Here is a 21,275-nt window from a genome sequence, read left to right as displayed (position 1 = left end):
CTTACAGATTTTCACAGAAATACATGTTTTAATGTTCAGTTTTGCTGTCTTGTGTGTCATTCACTTCACAGCATCAAGTGTGGCTTGCTGAGAAATCAACAAGTGCGGTTTGAAAAAAACGTTATCATTTGCACAGTGTGCATTGAAGCTGCTCACTTATCAGGTTAAGTTCTCCAAATATTTCTTATGTCTTTATCCCTGTCTCAGCACAATTTCTAATAGTCTATAAAACACCGATTTCGAATTAAGGGGGTGCTATCCTCAAGAACAGATGAGGAAATATGTCCTTAAAGATAAGGTTCAAAACAGCACTTAAAATGGCAGTCGATAAGAATTATTCATTGCCAAATGAGGGATTGTGATGATCAGTAGTTTAGCAACCATTAAGGTTTATTAAAATACTAAAGTGCAACACAGAAGGCAAAACAAATCAATCAATCAAGCTGCATAACATTTAAGTCATAAGCATACAGCTCTACAGCTCAGAAACCAACTAGAGTGGATGCAAACTGAGCAAAATATGGGAAATAGTTTAAGTCCAGAATATGCGGAAAATCAATAGAAAAGTGAACTGCATCTCTAGAGGCTCACAGAAAGGCACAAAAAGAATGCGGCTCCCCCTATAAAATGATCTTATATAGAACATTTCACCATAGAAAGCAATGGAATTACCACAGTCAATGTAAGGTGAGGAAATGTATCAAAACATTATCAAATCATAATACAGCTGTACAAAACATCATAAAATACCACTATCCTAACACTGTCCTTCAAACTAAATACCTTTGAGTTTCCTTCTGACCAACTGTCATTGAATGTGTGCACGTTTTACTGTGTTCAGTGCCAATGAGAAGTGAAAAACATGGTTCATTTCTAAATCTAAAATGGAGTTGAGGCCTAACTGAGGCTTAGTTCACTTCATATAGCATGAAAACAAAGTTCTATACATCACAGCAATTAATCAATTGCAAAGCGTTTATGTTACTACGCAAATATTACTAAAACTGAAAATAGCACTAACACATGATTTCACACAGAATAACCAGGCTTACTCCATTTGGAGAGTGCATCTGCCTGAATATGTACATGTCTGAGTGTGTATCTCCTTCACAAATTAACTATCGTTGAGTTCACAAAAACAGATTAATTGTATTGCTAGAGCTCTCTGGTCCTGCTGAACGCCGACTGGCCATCTGGGAAATTAAAACGGCTGTAACAAGTAGACCTTTAGATGCTGGAGTAAAAATTAACTCCCTGCGTCAACCTGCACGTCTTTAACTTTTTTAATCTGACCTGCGGACCCCACTAATAAACGTTCTTACGAGGATATCCTGCGAGGTGATTTTAGAAAAAAGCACCCAGAAGATCCCTCACACATTTATCAAGTGCCCCCTTACACAGGTCGAGCCGATCCAGATGCACGATCGTTCTGGATTGAATACTCGGCTGAAGCATGCCACAGACACCCTGTGGGTGCGAATCCTTTCAACGCCGCCATGTGGCTGACAGCAGAGTTTCTGGAACAAGATTGGATCCTAAGGGCCGGATCACTTTTTGTTTCTTAAGTACACCTCATCTCTGTTGATTGGAACAGATTTTTCCAATCGTAGGATACTGTAGTCCACTTTTAACTGTACTACCACCCCCACTATGCATGGTAATCAGAAAGATTAGGGTTGATTTGTCAAGTTGGGCAGAGAAAAAAGGAGGTCCCTGAAACGTGCTTTTCCTATGCAATTTTTATATAGGACAATTATACAAAGCTACAGTCAAAGCGGCTGAACCGAATCCTGCAGTATACTGGGGTTTCTTAAAGCGACTGAATATCCCTTTTTATCTCCTCCCAGAGAGGTGGCTCCCATTGTCCTGTTTCTGAGCTTGTGTGGGTCTCTCTGCTTGAGGAAGTTGGCATGGAGTGTGCTAGCAGGTTTTGTCAGTGGGTGTTAGACAGTATGTCTTTGATGTTTGATTATTTCTTCTCTGTGCCAGTCTACTCTGCAGTCGGAAGGATGCCACACATTCCACTTACTGTGCTGGTTGACCTGTGGCACCTAGGAAAATCGTGCCATCCCAATAAAGTTACCTGTGTTGTCTTGCCAGGCACCAGCATTCACTCTGTCCTCCCAGCTGAAGGGCATGCAAATTCCACTCAGCGTTGTGTAGGGAAAATCCCTGCTGTCCTACTTACTGCCCTGTGTGCACAAGGGGACCCTCTAGACCTACAATCTTGAACTGCACTCCCCACGTCACAGCAGGCCAGGTAAAGCCGTCCAGTGAAGCCGCCCAATGCGAACCTCCTTCTGGGCCCATGGTTGCCTTCTTTTAACAGTACTTTCGAGTCCTGTCATTACAGAATTAGGGTCTCTGCGGGTGTCTTCACCCTCAGATGTTCTGTGCTAGGTCTCCCTGTCTGGCACGTCTCAGCTACCAGGGAAAGCAGCTGTCCGGGTCCCGTCGACCGTCCTGCTCGAGTGATCGCTTACCTTCTGCAGAGCCATGCCAGCTGGGCCTCTTCAAACAGCCATTGTTCCCTGCGTGGGGTCAGTCCTTCATGGTGCAAGGCCCTCATTTCCTCTCCGGCTGTGCTGCAGCTTATTCACCACAGCTATGCCAAGCCTTGTCCTGTCTTTAGACCTGTAGGGCAGCCGCCATCATGCCGTCCCTTTGGCCTCTTGCAATCACCATTTCCTTTAGACGCAGGGACTGTTTTGTTTCTCGGCGATAATGCCAAGCTCCCAGATTCAACAGAGCGTTGGATTGCTAAGGATGAGGGCTCTCCCGGGGGCTTAGAGGCTATCTTTCTGCGAGGCAGGGCAGAGGTGCAGGGAAGGTGTCCTAGCTCACCACCATCTTGACTCTCCTCCTCCCAAATTTCTTTTTGGCAAAATGTTGTAACCTTCTTTTCTCCAATAACAGAAAAAAGATGCTATTTTAGAACTAAATTGCTAAATTCACTCAAAATGTAAAATATGTGAAGGTAAAATGAATGCATGCTTAGAGGACATGTTGAAAATTAGAATAGTACTTAGATTAAAAAAGCTGGTAGGATATACTTTTATGATACTGCAAAGAAACATTAAAACAAGTTATTTTATGTACTAAAACTCATAACAGCAAATTCTTGTATTTATTGAAACCCACATTCTAAATTTTAGTGACAAAATGAGCATAGCTCTAAAATATTTTAAAAGATGAATTTTTAAAAATGTATATTATGGTAGGGTCACTTCTTGCTGATTTTGTGACATCATTTTTTGGTGTATTAAGACACTATTGCTGCTAATGCTGTTTTTTTATGACTTGTGGGTGAAAGGTTTCTTCCTATGCCTGAATAGCTTTCCTTCCTATACCTCTCTTCCGTCTGAGACCTGTGATAGCGAGATTAGATAAGATAATGGATGGGCTCTGAGCCTCGATAATCTTAACGAAATCTCAAAACACTGGCATCTCCACCCAAAGGGGTCGTTGTCTTGGACTGAGGCTGAAACCACCAATTTGTTACTAATTCTTTGACAGTGCAGGACATTTTACCGCACAGTAATGACAGAGAGTAATAGATTGCAAACCATGAAGGTTTATTAGCAGATTAGTAAAATTACATCTCAAATCAATTAAATTAAGTAAAAGCATTATTTTTTTGGCTACAGCATGAATGAATACAATCCAAGAAGTGGAATCAATAACTCAACTGTACATCAAAAAGCATCATGTGCAAGGTGAAATAAAGACTTGTTTCCATAATGGAAAAACCGTAATTCTAAGCTTAAAGTTTTGGGTAGGTCAGGGAGTTTCAAAAACAGTTGACATCAGCAAATATAGATCCAAAGGAGGAACCACATAAAGGTTCCAATTAGAATTAGAAGAAAGGCCCTTGCTCTTGAGCGAAACTCTGCGAGCAGAAAAAGAAGGACCACTGGTCTCCACGGATGAGAGAAGACGTCCGCCTGGCTTGGTGGAAATGGGCAAGTGATCGAACTATCTAACAAGTTGCGCACAGTTAAAACACCACACTCCATCAAAATGATACAATTTTCAGGTTTCCCACCAGATGCTGACCAATCAAAGTCCAGTGTTCTCTCCGTGCCTGGAGTGGTCCTTCTTCTCCCAAAATAATACAATGCAACTCGATCTCCCACCACAACTATCATACAATGGAATATCAACTCCTCAGCTTCCTTACCCACTGCAGGAGTTGAGGTTTCAGTCCAACCCAGCTAATCGGTCTGTTAAGACCTTTGAAATGTAAGCTAGCAAAGAATAACATTTTACATAAGTACACAGTGACTTTGGTGTCTGAAACAGAAAATGTTATGCACAGGGAGCGTAAATACAATGCTTATTTCAAAATGGCAAGGAGCACGTATGCTCACTTACGCTAAGTTTTATGCACACTGGCTAAGTTAATGAAATATATGTACACGGTTCACCCTGATTTATCTAAATGTGAATAAAGTGAAACTGAAAAGGGACAAAATTTGAGTACGGAATGAATAAATCATGTGTATATCATGGATGCTAGAGTTAATGAGGGTTACATGTATTACATTATTTAAGTGCAACTAATCAAAAACAATTTTGTGTCATCACCTGCTTCTCTAAATTCGGGTCCAACCCAAGAGGTACGACTACTGTCTGAAGGTGTAAGGTAACCTTAATATGGACAATAGCCACTTTACCTCTGCATTAGTTTGGAATTGCCCTATTAACTGAATTTGCATTATTAAAATCTGTAAAGCGCAGGGAGGCAAGGAATGGCAGCAACAGTTTGCTTAATATACATATGCTACTGAGAGACAGAAAAAACAATTGCGTAAGACAGTGGTTCCCAACCTGTGGTCCGGGGACCCCTGGGGGTCCGCAAGAGCCTAGAAAATAAAAAAATATTAACAAATATTGACAAATTAGGTCCCCAGCTTCCAGTAATGACTCAGACGGGGGTCCCCGTATTCCCATGATGATTCCGTGGGGGTCCCTGGGTTCCATTAATGTTAAAGTTGGGGTCCACAGAAACCAAAAGGTTGGGAACCACTGGCGTAAGATATTTGTTAGAACGACTCACCAGTACTGTAGTATCTCTTTAGCTCTGTCCGCCTGATTTGTTTTGCTTGACTTTTTTTCTTTTTCTTCTCCTCTTCTCCATTTCCCTTTTCAACTCCTGCTTTCGTGTTCTGCTCTGAGGCGATTTGTTTTAGAACTTCATTTGAGGTGTCTTGTGCCGCCAGCTGTGTTTGGCAGGCAGACGTTCCTCGAGTGCTAGTCAGCGTTCCCTCGGCACTTGGTTTTGGTTGTTTTTTCTTTTTCAACCTGAAATATATATATATGCAAAAGTTTTTGTAAAAGGAATCTGGACTCAACTCCGTACCATGCAAGAAGATCTGGTAATTAGTGACAGATCAATACTGAAATTTACGAAAAATATGTCAAGCACACAGGTGGCAATTGGGAAAGGTGTTTCTGTGAGTGGGCTTGGCTTTATATGCCTAACGGAGTAAGCAATCAGGAAAATATACCTTTGTGCTTCGACCGGACACCCCCAAATGAGACTATTTAGAGCACCCTTACAATGAGGCTATTTGAAGGCTTCCACTACGAAAGATGTATATTCGTTTGAGTGTCACAGTTAATTACAAACTAAATACCCAAAAGAAAAGACAATGTCAGTCAATAAACGCTGCAAAAAATGAATTACTTGAACACTCTTTTGTAGTTAATATGTTGGCATAAAGAAGTGCAACTCAAAGAATGAGATAAAAAAAAAGCCTGTAGGGCCGCCTATTTACAAGTGAAACTGCTCTGCAATGCGATGTGTGTTTGTTGCGAGGGTAACAGCAGTAACACTAATACAAATGTAGCATTTAATAACACGTTTTTGTCTTTGTTACTGTTAAGCAGAAGACAATTTACAATCTGACATGTATGTGACTGTCTTTTACCCTTTATGTCTGAATCCTGTGTTCCCTGCCTTTGCATGTGACGGGGAACAGGGTTAGTGATTAAATGACTTGCACACTTAATTAGGCACCGAGTTACAAACCATAATGCTGAAGGCTGGACAGCAGGGAAAGGTCTTAGTGTAGTATCAGAAGACTAATAAGCATTTGTAAATACAACAGTTCCCACGCATCACACACATAGTACTATGCCAAGGATTTTTCCTGAAGTCTCAGGACCAAAAAGACTTCTCTTTTTCACTTGGACGCTCCGCGCACCGAAATTTTCGACGCACAGCTTGTTCCGCGGTGAGAAAAACGCCGCACACCGACGCTGATCGACGCGACGCCTTCAGGACGACCGGAACTTCGACGCACGGCTTCGCAAGGACAACACCGCCCGACCTCCAGAGGAGAAATCGACGCGACGCCTGCCGTAAGATCGAAATTTCGACGCGCAGCCCTGCAGAACGACGCGCAGCCGGAAAACAAGCAGGAAAATCCACGCACAGACCCGGGACATCTGGTAATCCCCACGATCCACAGAAAGAGACTGTCCGCGTGCCGGAAAACGACGCACGACTTCCCCGCGTGAAAAATAACGACGCAAGTCCGTGTGTGCTGGGGAGAAATCGACGCACACACCATTTTTCCACGTATCTCTTCTTCTGTGGCCCTCTGAGGAGATTTTCCACTCCAAACCAGGTACTTTGTGCTTGAAAGATACTTTGTTTGCTTTTTAAAGACTTAAGACACTTCATATCACTTTTCAGTGATATCTCTACAAATTCACATTGCAACTTTATTCGTTTTAACCTACAATTATCCTGATAAATATTATATATTTTTCTAAACACTGTGTGGTGTATTTTTGTGGTGCTATATGGTGGTATTGTATGATTTATTGCACAAATACTTTACACATTGCCTTCTAAGTTAAGCCTGACTGCTCGTGCCAAGCTACCCGAGGGTGGGCACAGGCTAATTTTGGATTGTGTGTGACTTACCCTGACTAGAGTGAGGGTTCTTGCTTGGACAGAGGGTAACCTGACTGCCAACCAAAAACGCCATTTCTAACATTGATGATCAGCGGTGAGGATAGGACTTGTATTTGTGCAGTGACATACAGTAGCTAAGTATTTCACTACCTACCCACAGTTGAAGGTCAACTTGATTTTTATCTCTTTTTGCAAATTCGTTTTTCCTGACAATTTTCAAAAACTAAATCCTCACTCAACATGTCTCTGACTGGGTCTCAAATAGGAGACTTTGACCTAGTCCTGTTGGATACATATACGGTCAAACAGCTAAGAGGGTTCTGCAGGGCAATGAGGGTACCCACCCAAGGGGCCTCCAAAAAGGAGGACTTTCAAGTGGCGCCGAGGGCCTGGGCAGAAGCCCATTTAGAAGACGATGATGAAGAAGAGTAGCCAGAAAATGGCCCCTCAGAGGATTTGTTGCTATCTGTGGGTGATGTTACCACTGCAATTGTGCCCCCTTCCAGACCAGGGAGCAGTGTCTCTGTGCAAAGCCTGACCGCAAAGGAAAGGAGAGAGGAAAGGGAGTTCCAATTGCAAATGGTAAAACTGAAAATTGAGGCTCAACAAGAGGAAAGAAGGGCAGAGAGAGAAGCCAAGGAAGCTGAAAGAGCTTTGGCTGAAAAGAAACTATTATTGGCTCATGAACTGAGTCTCAAGGAGCTGGAGATCAAGGCAAGACAGTCTGAATCCAGCAATAATGGTGGCAGCATACAGACAGGACCTGCTGGAGAAAAGGTTTGTATACCCAAAAATGTGGTGCCCAGTTTTGTGGTGGGAGATGACATAGATAAATGGTTAGCTGCTTATGAAGTTGCACTAAGGGCTCATGAGGTTCCTGAAGGGCAATGGGGGGTAGCTATGTGGGGTTATGTGCCGCCATTGGGGAGGGACACACTTCTCACATTGGATCAACCTGATCAAAACACATACCCACTTCAGAAAGCCACTTTACTTGCCAAGTTTGCGCTGACCCCTGAGGGATACCGTCAGAGGTTCAGGGACAGCACCAAACAAATCACACAAACATGGGTAGATTTCTTTGACTTTTCCAGTAAGGCACTGAATGGATGGGTGCGGGGCAACAAAGTAGATAATTATAAAGGGCTATATGACTTGATTCTGAGAGAGCATATACTCAATGTTACCTATACAGAGTTGCACCAGCACTTGGTAGATAGTAAGCTGACTGATCCCAGGAAGCTTGCTGAGGAGGCGGACATCTGGGTTAGCACCAGAGTGTCCAAAAAGGTACCTGGGGGGGACTCCCACAAAGGTGGCCAGGGTTCCCAACAGAAGAAAGAGGGGGGAGATAAACTTACAGATAAGGAACTCTCAAAAGGCCCCCCAAAAAATTCCCAGGGAGGGGGTGGCTACCATTCCTTCTCCAGATTTGGGAAAAAGCCAGGGACATTTGATAGGTCAGGGAAATCCAACCCCAAATGTATGGAGTGTTACCAGTATGGTCACTATAAAGGCGACCCCCAGTGCTCCAAAAGGGCACCGTCCACTACCGGACAGACACCTGGGTTGACTAGTGTAGCGCTTGGGGGGGAGATGGACCCAGATAGCTTTGGGGAGCAGGTAGAGATTTCCCTAGTGTCCCTGGGAGAAAGAGAAATGGTGCCCAAAGCCCACATGCCCCGAAATACTCCCAAGTACAGGCAGTGGGTCACCATTAATGGGCAGAAGGTGGAGGCTCTGCGTGACACAGGAGCCAGTATGACTACTATCCAGAGTCAGCTGGTGTCAACAGAGCAGATAGTCCCTAATACCTTCCACCAGGTCATAGTCGCTGACAATCGTGAGAGTCACCTACCGGTGGCTCTGGTTCCCTTTGAGTGGGGGGGGGGGCTCTGGTACTCTGAAAGTGGCTGTGAGTCCTGCCATGCCTGTAGATTGTCTGTTAGGCAATGATCTTGAGCACACTGCTTGGAAAGAAGTAGAGCTCAGAGCTCACCTGGAGATGTTAGGGTTACCTGAGTGGGTCTGCATGACCACAAGGTCCATGGCTGCCCGGGAAGGGAGTCAAGGGCATCTGGAGCCTGGTAAGATGGCCCAGACAGCCGCCAAAGAGGGGGGCCAGGGGCACGGGAAACCCGCCTCCAATGTTCCCACGGTGGTAGACGAGGTCCCTGAGGAAGAGGAGGCCCCTGAGCCAACCGGAGAGGACATAGCTGCCCTGGGTAACCTACCTGAACTTGCTGGCTGGCAAGTAGAGGGGGGGGCCAACCAGGGAAGCATTCTGCAAGGCGCAGAAAGAATGCCCCACCCTTGAGGGTCTGAGGAAGCAGGCCACAGACCACGCAGCAGGTGACGCCTCTGGCGCTCACCATATTTACTGAGAGAATGATCTCCTTTACAGTGAGCGTAGGATTCCAGGTCCTGGGGCACACCGTGTGCTGGTGGTCCCCCAGTGTTACCGGAAATTCCTACTAGGCCTGGCTCACGACATTCCCCTGGCAGGACACCTGGGCCAAGACAAGACCTTTGACAGGCTTAACACCCACTTTCATTGGCCAAGAATGAGGAAAGCCTCAGATAACTTCTGCAGAGCTTGCCCCACCTGCCAGGCTAGTGGGAAGGCAGGGAAACGGCTTAAAGCTCCCCTGCTCCCACTCCCAGTCATTGGCACCCCCTTTGAAAGGGTGGGCATCGACATTGTTGGTCCCTTGGACCCCAAAACTGCCTTGGGCAACAGGTTTATCCTGATTTTGGTGGACCATGCCACCCGCTATCCAGAGGCAATCCCTCTGAGAACAGTGACTGCAAAGGTGGTGACCAGAGCCCTGTTGGGAATATTTACCCGTGTGGGATTCCCTAAGGAGGTCGTGTCTGACAGGGGCACAAACTTCATGTCTGCATACATGAAGACCCTGTGGGATGAGTGTGGGGTGACCTACCGGTTTACCACCCCTTATCATCCTCAAACCAATGGTCTTGTTGAGAGATTAAACCAGACCCTGAAAGGCATGATTGGTGGCCTGACTGAGGCCATGAGGCGTAAGTGGGACGTCCTCTTACCCTGCCTGTTGTTTGCTTATAGAGAGGTGCCCCAGAAAGGGGTGGGGTTCAGCCCCTTTGAGCTTCTCTATGGTCACCCTGTCAGGGGACCCCTAAGCATCGTTAAGGAGGGCTGGGAGAGAGCTCCCAAGGCCCCTCCCCAGGATGTGGTCAGCTACATGCTGGCCCTCCGCAAACAAACCCAACGCTTCTGGAAGCAGGCCCAGAGTAACCTCAAGGCCAGTCAAGAGGTGATGAAGGAGTGGTACGACCAGAAGGCCACTCTAGTTGAGTTCTCACCTGGAGACAAAGTTTGGGTGATGGATCCAGTAGAGCCCCGGGCTCTCCCAGACCGCTGGACTGGCCCCTTTGAGATCAAGGAGCGTAAAGGGGAGGCCACTTACCTAGTGGACCTCAAGACCCCTAGGCAAACCCTAAGGGTCCTCCATCACAACCGGCTCAAACCTCACTTTGAGAGGTCTGAGGTCAGTATGCTCCTAGTCACCGATGAGGGCATGGAAGAGGAGAGTGAACCTCTCCCCGACCTCCTCGCTGTCAAAGAAGGGGATGGGTCAGTAGGTGGTGTCATTCTCTCTGACTCCCTGACTCCAACCCAGAGAGGGGACTGCTGTGAGCTGTTAGAGCAGTTCTCCCCCCTGTTCTCCCTTACTCCTGGACTAACCCACCTCTGTGTGCATGACATTGACACAGGTGACAGTGCCCTTGTAAAGAACAAAATTTACAGGTTGTCAGATAAGGTGAAGGCCAGCATCAAGGAGGAGGTCTTCAAGATGTTGACTTTGGGGGTTATTGAGAAATCCAGTAGTCCCTGGGCCAGCCCTGTGGTATTGGTTCCCAAGGCTACTGCCCCAGGTGCGAAGCCAGAACTCCGGTTCTGTGTGGACTACCAGGGTCTCAATTCAGTCACCCGGACTGATGCTCACCCCATCCCCCGAGCTGATGAGCTCATTGACAGGCTAGGCGCTGCCAAGTTCCTGAGTACGTTCGATCTTACTTCCGGGTACTGGCAGATTGGCCTGACTGAGGGGGCTAAAGAAAGATCTGCTTTTTCCACCCCTGATGGCCATTACCAATTCTGGGTGATGCCATTTGGGCTGACAAATGCCCCCGCTACCTTCCAACGGTTGGTTAACGGGGTCCTAGCTGGTAAAGATGCCTTCTGTGCAGCTTACCTAGACGACATAGCTGTCTACAGTTCCAGCTGGGAGGAACACCTGCTCCACCTCAAGGAGGTGCTTCAGGCCCTGCAACAGGCAGGCCTGACTATCAAGGCTAGTAAGTGCCAGATTGGGCAGGGTTCCGTGGTGTACTTGGGACACCTAGTAGGTGGTGGCAGGGTGCAGCCGCTCCAGGCCAAGATTGAAACTATCAAGGCCTGGCAACCACCTAGAACACAGACTGAGGTGAGAGCCTTTTTGGGCCTCACTGGATACTACCGCAGGTTCGTCAAGTGCTATGGTACCATTGTGTCCCCCTTGACAGAACTCACTTCCAAGAAACAACCTAGGTTGGTGAATTGGACAGAGGCCTGTCAGAAAGCCTTTGATTCTCTGAAGGAAGCCATGTGCACGGCCCCCGTGCTCAAGGCACCTGACTACTCCCAAGAATTTATTGTTCAGACAGACGCTTCAGAGCATGGCATAGGGGCTGTTCTAGCACAGCTGAATGAGGAGGGTGCAGACCAACCAGTAGTCTTTATTAGCAGAAGACTATTACCACAGGAACAAAGGTGGAGTGCTATTGAGAGAGAAGCATTTGCTGTGGTCTGGGCACCGAAGAAGCTAAGACCCTACCTGTTTGGGACTCACTTCCGGGTTCAGACAGACCACAGGCCCCTCAGATGGCTCATGCAGATGAGGGGTGAGAATCCAAAACTCTTGAGGTGGTCCATTTCCCTACAGGGGATGGACTTTACGGTGGAGCATCGCCCAGGGGTTGACCACACCAATGCTGATGGTCTTTCCAGATACTTCCGCCTTAGCGAGGAGAGCTCCCAGGAGGTCGGGTAGCTCTCCCCACTTTCAGCTGGGGGGACACATGTTAGACCTGACATGCCTTAGGGTGGTCACCCCTAACTTTTTGCCTGCCTCCCTCCACTTTTTGGACCCTGTTTTGCTGGCTTTTAGACTCTGCACACTTTACCACTGCTAACCAGTGCTAAAGTGCATATGCTCTCTCCCTTTTTAAACATGGTAACTTTGGATCATACCTGATTGGACTATTTAATTTACCTATAAGTCCCTAGTAATGTGCACTATATGTGCCTAGGGCCTGTAGATTAAATGCTACTAGTGGACCTGCAGCACTGGTTGTGCCACCCACTTAAGTAGCCCCCTTAACCCTGTGTCAGACTTGCCATTGCAAGGCCTGTGTGTGCAGTTTCACTGCCACTTCGACTTGGCATTTAAAAGTACTTGCCAAGCCTAGAACTCCCCTTTTTCTACATATAGGTCACCCCTAATGTGTGCCCTAGGTAACCCCTAGAGCAGGGTGCTGTGTAGGTAAAAGGCAGGACATGTACCTGTGTAGTTATATGTCCTGGTAGTGTAAAACTCCTAAATTTGTTTTTACACTACTGTGAGGCCTGCTCCCTTCATAGGCTAACATTGGGGCTGCCCTCATACATTGTTGAAGTGGCAGCTGCTGATCTGAAAGGAGCAGGAAGGTCATATTTAGTATGGCCAGAATGGTACTACAAAATCCTGCTGACTGGTGAAGTCTGATTTAATATTACTATTCTAGAAATGCCACTTTTAGAAAGTGAGCATTTCTTTGCACTTAAATCTTTCTGTGCCTTACAATCCACGTCTGGCTGGGCTTGGTTGACAGCTCCTTGTGCATTCACTCAGACACACCCCAAACACAGGGTACTCAGACTCACTTGCATACATCTGCATTTTGAATGGGTCTTCCTGGGCTGGGAGGGTGGAGGGCCTGCTCTCACACAAAGGACTGCCACACCCCCTACTGGGACCCTGGCAGACAGGATTGAACTGAAAGGGGACCTGGTGCACTTCTTAGCCACTCTTTGAAGTCTCCCCCACCTCAAAGGCACATTTGGGTATAAAACAGGGCCTCTGCCCTACCTCATCAGACACTTGCTGGAGAAGAAACCTGAACCAGAAACTACATCCTGCCAAGAAGAACTGCCTGGCTGCTCAAAGGACTCACCTGTCTGCTTTCTACAAAGGACTGCTGCCTTGCTGTTGGCCTGCTGCCTTGCTGAACTCTTGTCTGGCTGTGAAAGTGCTCTCCAAGGGCTTGGAAAGAGCTTGCCTCCTGTTCCCTGAAGTCTCAGGAACAAAAAGACTTCTCTTTTTCTCTTGGACGCTCCGTGTGCCGAAATTTTCGACGCACAGCTTGTTCCACATCGAGAAAAACGCCGCACACTGACGCTGATCGACGCGACGCCTTCAGGACCACCGGAACTTCGACGCACGGCTTCGCAAGGACAACGCCGCCCGACCTCCAGAGGAGAAATCGACGCGACACCTGCCGTAAGATCGAAATTTCGACACGCAGCCCCGCAGAACGACGCGCAGCCGGAAAACAAGCAGGAAAATCCACGCTCAGACCCAGGACATCTGGTAATCCCCGCGATCCACAGAAAGAGACTGTCCGCGCACCGGAAAACGACGCACGACTTCCCCACGTGAAAAATAACGACGCAAGTCCGTGTGTGCTGGGGAGAAATCGACGCACACACCATTTTTCCACGTATCTCTTCTTCTGTGGCCCTCTGAGGAGATTTTCCACTCCAAACCAGGTACTTTGTGCTTGAAAGAGACTTTGTTTGCTTTTTAAAGACTTAAGACACTTCATATCACTTTTCAGTGATATCTCTACAAATTCACATTGCAACTTTATTCGTTTTGACCTACAATTATCCTGATAAATATTATATATTTTTCTAAACACTGTGTGGTGTATTTTTGTGGTGCTATAGGGTGGTGTTGTATGATTTATTGCACAAATACTTTACACATTGCCTTCTAAGTTAAGCCTGACTGCTCGTGCCAAGCTACCCGAGGGTGGGCACAGGCTAATTTTGGATTGTGTGTGACTTACCCTGACTAGAGTGAGGGTTCTTGCTTGGACAGAGGGTAACCTGACTGCCAACCAAAAACCCCATTTCTAACAGGATGCATTTCAAAAATAAAAATGAAACATTTTCTTTTCATGTTTTTAGAGCGGGCAGTGGTCCATGGGACCACTGCCTCCTCTGAAAAAATGTGTGTGCCCCCTCTCACAGAGGGGAAGGGGTCCCATGGGGACCCCTTCCTGTTTGCAAATGGGTTATCGCCTCCGTCAAGGAGTCAGTAAAGTACGAATGTGTTGTGACCACATTCCTAGTCACAAAACATTCATACATATCAGTGTGACTCGCTATTAGGAAGGGACGCTCTTTACACTCCCCTTCTTAATACCGAATCGCAAAAGCAAGATGCAAGTTGGTAACAAGTTTTTTACATTTTACCTTTGGTACATGTCAAAATGCGTTTTACCCATCATGCGACCAGTAAAATGTGTTGTACACCTGGTCCTATGTTTGTATTCAATGTATGACCATGGAGGTGAAACTGGGGTTTTTCCATAACAGGAAATTTAGAGGAAGGAGCAGCCTCTGGGTTTTGTCTGTTGAGGACAGCGCAAGACCAACTGCTCAGCTGTAAGATTCCCATTATGTATACGGATGTGTTCCATAAAAAAGGAACCGGCACATTTCCTGTCATATCTAACAGCTGCATTGTGTGAAGAAAAAAAAAACAACGTGATTTGTATTATTAGAGATCTCTGGTAAATGCAGGTGGTTTAAAAGGGAATTACATGGTTGTATCCATTCCAGAACATGTCAACAAAGATGAGTGGGGATTGGAATTTAAAATGATGCTGTTTTCAAGCAAGTCTAGACAACTAAAGTGGGGAGCTGGATTTGTGAAGGTCAAAGGTGAGCTGGCGATACAAGCAGTAGTCACTGTGGAAGAGAACGCGTTTGTATAATCATGAAACATATTTGTGTCCAACGAGGACCATGTCAGGGTTTTTAATGACCAAAGATGAGTCAGAGAGAGTTTTTAGTTCATGCACGGAGGTTTGGAGTGCTGAACAAGTGATAAGGGTAGCAAATGTAGTGCAGTCTGGAAGCTGACCTTGACCTGTTCTAAGTCTGGATATAGACAGTTCTAGTTGCATACCGTGATTCAGGTCATCATACAAATGGAAGACAAAAAGAAATACACAGGAAGGAGTTTGGGGTCAATACTTTTCTGTCAATACTTGTCCTATGTCTTTTTCACTTGTAGACGCTTACACCTTCCTAGGTAATTCGCTAATGACGCAGTCCAACTCAAGTCTTTTCACACTCTCATTCAAGAGAACAAGACACAACTTCTAGTCACAGGAGCTAATTTACCTTGGACTATACGCATTTTTTCTGGAGTTCTCAATAATGTTAGACAGATAAAGAGTTGTCTGCACAAAATATAGACGTTTACAAATAAAAGTAACTGGTCATACTAGGAATATTTGGTGTCTTCACCAACACTTTCCAGCATTTTAAGGAGGTGTTTGCGCTAACAATACCATGTAACAATACCCTGTTACATCTAGAAATTGTATTTATGAACAAGAGATGTCAAGTGTATGGGACGCGTTACCGTCGGCTTAGGGAAGTTCTTCACTGTATTTAGCCACGTCACTGGCTCTACAGAATGGCTTACTGACTGCTATGCGCTATTAGTGTGTTCTGCTTATGGATTCTATGAGCACGTTGATGCTAGTTTATTATTGTTTGCTAGTAAAACACAGTTCTATATCACAAGTTCTATGCTGTATAAATGTTTTAGCCACAGCAAGGGCGGCTTCGTTCCACGTACTCGTGTTCTCTGATGATGTTCTGGCGAGATTTTCAGAGGGCAAATTGATGCCTATCTTTCATTTTTTCCTAATTAAATTAGAGGGTGTTGGCTGTCAGGCTGATTTATCTATATGGCATTGAAAGACTTTGATTAGACATGTTGAGAGACAAATTAAGAGATATCTATTCACACAGGCTGGGTTCACAAAGTTTTCCAGATATAATCTGACAAGTCTGGACATTTTCAAAATGTATGAATTCATTGTTTACATGTGATTCACAAAGTGTGAAATACGTGACTATGAATGCAATATCTGTGGGTTTGATGTTAGGGTGAACAGATTTTGAAAAACAAAAACCACTATTTTTACAATAATTACAAGTATACATTTGACTGGCCTAATTAACAGCACTCATCAATAAGCAAAAACAAAGACAATGGGACCTAAGTGGAATTCAGTTCAACATTCAAGCACAGTGTCATGTGTGTTTACTAAATTGCTTTCTGTTGTTGGCTGCTAACTAGTTCTTTACTGGAACACCTGAATATTTGCCTTCCTCTGTGTTCAGTCCAGTTCCATGTGAAAAATGTGATATATGATAACTTTATTGACATTTGCCATGATGGTAAAACCGGCCACTTTCCCAGGAAATCCGTGGAGCTTGGTCATCCTAACGTGGTGTACATAGTTTACATATATAGTGTGGTTGTTAAATTAGACCAGTGAGTGTTTCCACTGCAGTGTTGGTGGAGCAGTCAGGGAAACCCATGTGATCATCCACACACCCTAAAATAAAGGATGGGCACATACATTTTGCAATCTCATTCCACTCTTCACATCGAACATCTGAAAGGTCCATGCACAGTGTCAAAATATAGGGAAGGACACAAACCTGTGCACAAAACACACAACTGGTCTAGGAAGGGGAGGACCGCATTATTGATGGGGGTTCTGCAGGCACAGTCCCTTAACCACCTACGTCGTAAAAGGCCAGATCTAGCTAGTTCAGCAAAATATGTCCACCCAGGAGCCTAGTACCGCCGACTAGGCATCACTGTTCTCTTTGATCTTCTGACTACTGCCTGTTCATCTTCACTTACACTCTGTTCACTTGGTTTAGTCTCCTCAGTGGCAGTCTGTGGGATACGTTCTGCAGAAACACTTGTTGTCGGTCGCTCACAACTTTTTGGTCACTCTTCCCTTCTGTAGTCATCACTGGTCACTTTGCACAGTGCCTCTCATGGATTAGACCTGTCATTCACTGTTTCACTGAATTGGTTCACTGTGGTTACTCTTGACTCATTCACCACAGGATCAGCACTTTCCTCAGTTTGATTCTGAGACACTTCTTTGGTTTGTAAATCTAGCTCACTTTGAGACATCTACGTGCACTCATCTCACTTCTCAGCACCTTTGTGGAGATCAGAAGCTCGACTCCAAAAAACAGTGGTTGTTTCCATCACTTCTTCACCACTATGTCTTACTCATTGAGTATTATATCTATGCATCAGTTAGACAAGCTTCCACATTTGACCACTGTGTTTGTGACTAGTATCACCTAAAAGGAGCCATGCCAACTTGGATCCACGCATGACATACTGACATGTACCTTCACCAAAACCCAGTCTCCAGGACTGAGGTCATGGCACTGGCTTAGCTCCAAAGAGCAGCGGATGCTTCAATCTAGTGAGAGACAGAAAGCATCACATTAGCTAGTGATTTTCAGTAGTCAAGAACCATATCATCTGAAATAGTCACAAGCACAGTAGAAAGCACAGCAGGCAGCCTCATGGCTATTCCCAATAGGAGTTCATGCAGCGATAATCTTGTTCTTCATTCAGGCATACTCCTGACACTCATCAATACCAGAGGTACAGGATCCCGAAACGTAAGAAATGTAGATGCACACACTTTGGCAAGAGGGGATTTCAGCATCCCGTTGATTTGTTCAGCGATCTCTGACTGTTTTAGGCCATTAATTAGAAAGCAGTCTCTACTCCACCAGTAAGGTTACACACAGCATTCTCTGGATGTCATTATTGAAAGAGTTCTATGGTTGGACTTAAGTTTAACTGTTAGCATGTTATACACCAATGATACATATTATCAGCAATCACCCTGAAATGTGTGTTGAACCCATTCTGCTTAAACAACTGTATCATCATGTCCCTCCCCAAGTGTGCAGGACCATGAAAATGTCTCAAACTGGGTGACTACACACACCTACCCTCTCCAGAAACCCTTATCTCATCCTCCTACTTTATACAACCTGCTCTGACCCATCTCTGCTGTTAACTCTTTGGTGCCTCCTCCAATAGTTTTTTTTTTATCTCCTTCCACATTTCAGCAATGGTTAACATCAGATTCCTAGCGGACTTACTCTCAGATTCATTTGAATATTCCCCACTGAATGCACAGGGCCCATGAGTACAATAATGGGCAACTTCAACAGCATGCCGATTTCTGGCAGTGACTACATCATTCCTGCTCTTGTGTGCTGTGCATTTCGCAGCAGCTGTTTCTACAGTCATTTCTAAGACCTTGTGCAGCCTCATGACATGTTGTCTGTTGTGGATCAGAGATCCAAAAGATGTCATAAACCTTCTTTGTGACCATAACTGTCCAAAGTCATGGACCACACCTAAGCCATGCTGACTATCAATTTGAATGGTAACTCTTGATTGGTCTGAAACACAGCAAGCTCTAGCAAGAGTGACTAGTTCAGCCACCTGGGCAGAGGTTAAATGACGCAAGCAGGAGGCTTCCACAACACTCCCTAGAGTGCAAACAGCATAAGTAGTTCTCAAGTTTCCCATATCAAATCTTACCAAATTAAAATTTTTGGTATGAGCTGTCCACAAATAGTACATGCTCTGTAAGGGACTCGTCCCTGATGTCATGCCTCAGTTTATTGCACAACTCAGTAACCTTAAGACAGTCATGCTCTGTGGAACTTGGCATCACGCCAAAATTGTAGTTTGGAACTGCAACCTGAACAAAATTGACTTTTTTGTGCAGTGGGATGGGGAAAAAGGCTTGACACAAACCAGGAACTGTGAAGTACTCAGCTTCATTGAGTATCTGGAACAAAGTTACGGCAGGATTAGGTACCACTGGGCAACATGGAAGAACAATAATATTGATCTTTCATAAATCTTGAACTATTCAGTATTTACCATTTGGTTGCTAGAGACCCATAAGCAGGGAATTACATGGACTCCCCCCACCCACCAAGATATCTTTCAAAATCCCATGTTGTATCATGGGCTCAATCACTGGGGTAATTCCAGGCACTGTCTCTGGTGTGCGATTATATTAGGGTGTTTGAAGATACTCTACATTCGGTTTAACTGTTAGTTGCACTGGCTCTATGCCTTTTGTTAGAACAGTAGAAAAACCCCAACAGTTGATCCCTATCTAGTCAGGTTAAAGTCCACAACCTCATTGTGTGTCTAAAGCACGACAACCTCTAGTGTACAGCAGATTACACAATGAGTTTGCAGAATAAATCCCTGCCTTATAAACTGACTGGACTTGAGTCACACACTATGAACTGGTGGTTCTCCTAAAAAGAACCTATCTTTATGGGAACCATGGCGGACACAGGATTTACAATATGTTTGTTAGTAACACCTACAACTCAAACTTGTTTTCCCAAAAGGGGTAGGTTTAGAACTTTCACTGGCATGACAGTATAACAGGTAGCACCTGTGTCGGGCAAAAATGGCACCAAGGAGCCATTCACTTCATCTTCTAGAAATGGGCAACTCTGGTCTACGTCCAAGACTGTGCCAAGTATGCAACCTTCCGCTCCTCTCAGGCATTGTCACTGTGATTGATCTGACCCACAGTCTCCAGGTGTGTTGAACAATAGGAACTGATAGAAACTGCTATGATTCTCAAAGGAATTTGGGTTAGCTTGAGTAACTAAGTTTGCACTGAACCTCACATTACCTACGGTTTGCTTTGCCATCAGTGCCCGGGGCATCAGCAGCATTGTGGCCAGGGACACATTAGGGTTCTGAGGTCTTCCCATCTGTATGTTTTGTACTTGCATCAAATTACCGTTTTGCATTTGACTGTCAGCCGACATACTACTTGGACTCAGTCTACACTCTCTCTTCCAATAGCTCAATTTATTATATAATGACACAGATTAGACCTTTTGAGATTCGCCACACCTATTCCAGTACTCACATTTATTGGCACACCTAGACCTCTTGCATGAGGAGCATTGTTCATCATCTGTTCTCCAGCTTGTAACTCAACTCCCTGCAATTCGCCACACACACCATGATTATAACCTTTAATTGTTACACAGAACTGGGCCATTCTGGAATCCCTTCTTTACTTTTCCTTAATTCTTTTCTGCTTCATTTCCATTTCATTACTGAAATACCTTGAATATTTAACTAATTTATCCAAAGGTTTACTTTGCCAACACATAACATTTTGTTGAATATGGGGACTAATCTCCAGACGCAACCCAATCACGAATTAGGACACAAAATTGCTCATATTTCTTCTCTCTGGATTTATGACCCCCTATGCTGTTGCAGCACCTGCCTGAGATATTCATAGTAGGCAGGAACTGACTCCTTAGTTTCTCCAGTAGTTTGATTTATCTTTAACCTATCTCTTTCTGCTGGATCTTACCTTTCAGGAAATGTATCACTTGGTCATACATCAGCATGACCTCAGGTGATGGAACATTTGCTTGCAGAGCTACTCTCATGGGTTCTCCAGTTACAGAACCCAACACTGTGCTGGTCTAGGAGGCAGGTTAAAGTACCAATTCTATGGAAATTACAAAGCCCCTTTTTCTCAGTGATCTTGTTCCATTGTTTAAACTGAATACATGTGTGAAGACAGACATTCATTGCCATGTAATAACTGGGCATGTCCCCAAGAAGGTGGCTTCCTCACCCGCTCGGACAGGCACCCTAACATCTTTTCTAGGAAAATCTCTCTATGCCATAAAACATTTAATTTTACATGTTTTGGTGTCCCAAACCCCAACAACTTCAAGTCGAACAAACCTGTTTTTTCAGTAAACCACAATGCAACATGTAATAATAGCAATGTCCAGTCTCGGTGTGGCACCCACTAGATTGACTTCTCATAGTGCAGCCCCTGCTGATGTTTTGACCAATCCCAGCGCAGTACACAAACCACCCAACTAATACCAGTGCAGTATCCTATGCTATAGATTCCTTCACGCATCAGCTACTCTCCGCCTTCATAATTAGCTTTGACAAAGCAATATTTTACAATGCAAAGACGAAAAACAAATAACTCTTACCTGTTCCATTAAAGAAATTCAAAGCTATCACTCACTCAAGGAGATAAAGAGGAATAATGCTTTCCAGATGTTACCATGCACACAAGGGAAACCTCAACCAGCAGAAAATCACTCTGACTAGTG

At 45.0% G+C, this 21,275-nt stretch overlaps 1 protein-coding gene across 4 annotated transcripts in view; it reads right to left on the bottom strand.

The window, feature by feature from the left end:
• The window catches only part of NCOA7 (nuclear receptor coactivator 7), a 934,107-nt gene that overhangs the window by 586,255 nt on the left and 326,577 nt on the right, over positions 1-21,275 (bottom strand). For all 4 annotated transcript variants that reach the window (XM_069234813.1, XM_069234809.1, XM_069234810.1 and 1 more), the window contains exon 3: positions 5,060-5,304. In XM_069234813.1, coding sequence (XP_069090914.1) covers positions 5,060-5,304 — 245 coding nt within the window. The remainder of the gene's footprint in view (positions 1-5,059; positions 5,305-21,275) is intronic.

Source organism: Pleurodeles waltl, chromosome 5, assembly GCF_031143425.1.
Source record: "Pleurodeles waltl isolate 20211129_DDA chromosome 5, aPleWal1.hap1.20221129, whole genome shotgun sequence".
NCBI lineage: Eukaryota > Metazoa > Chordata > Amphibia > Caudata > Salamandridae > Pleurodeles > Pleurodeles waltl.
The sequence above is the reverse complement of the archived record's forward strand: the minus strand, read 5'-3'. Positions and strand labels throughout refer to the sequence as shown.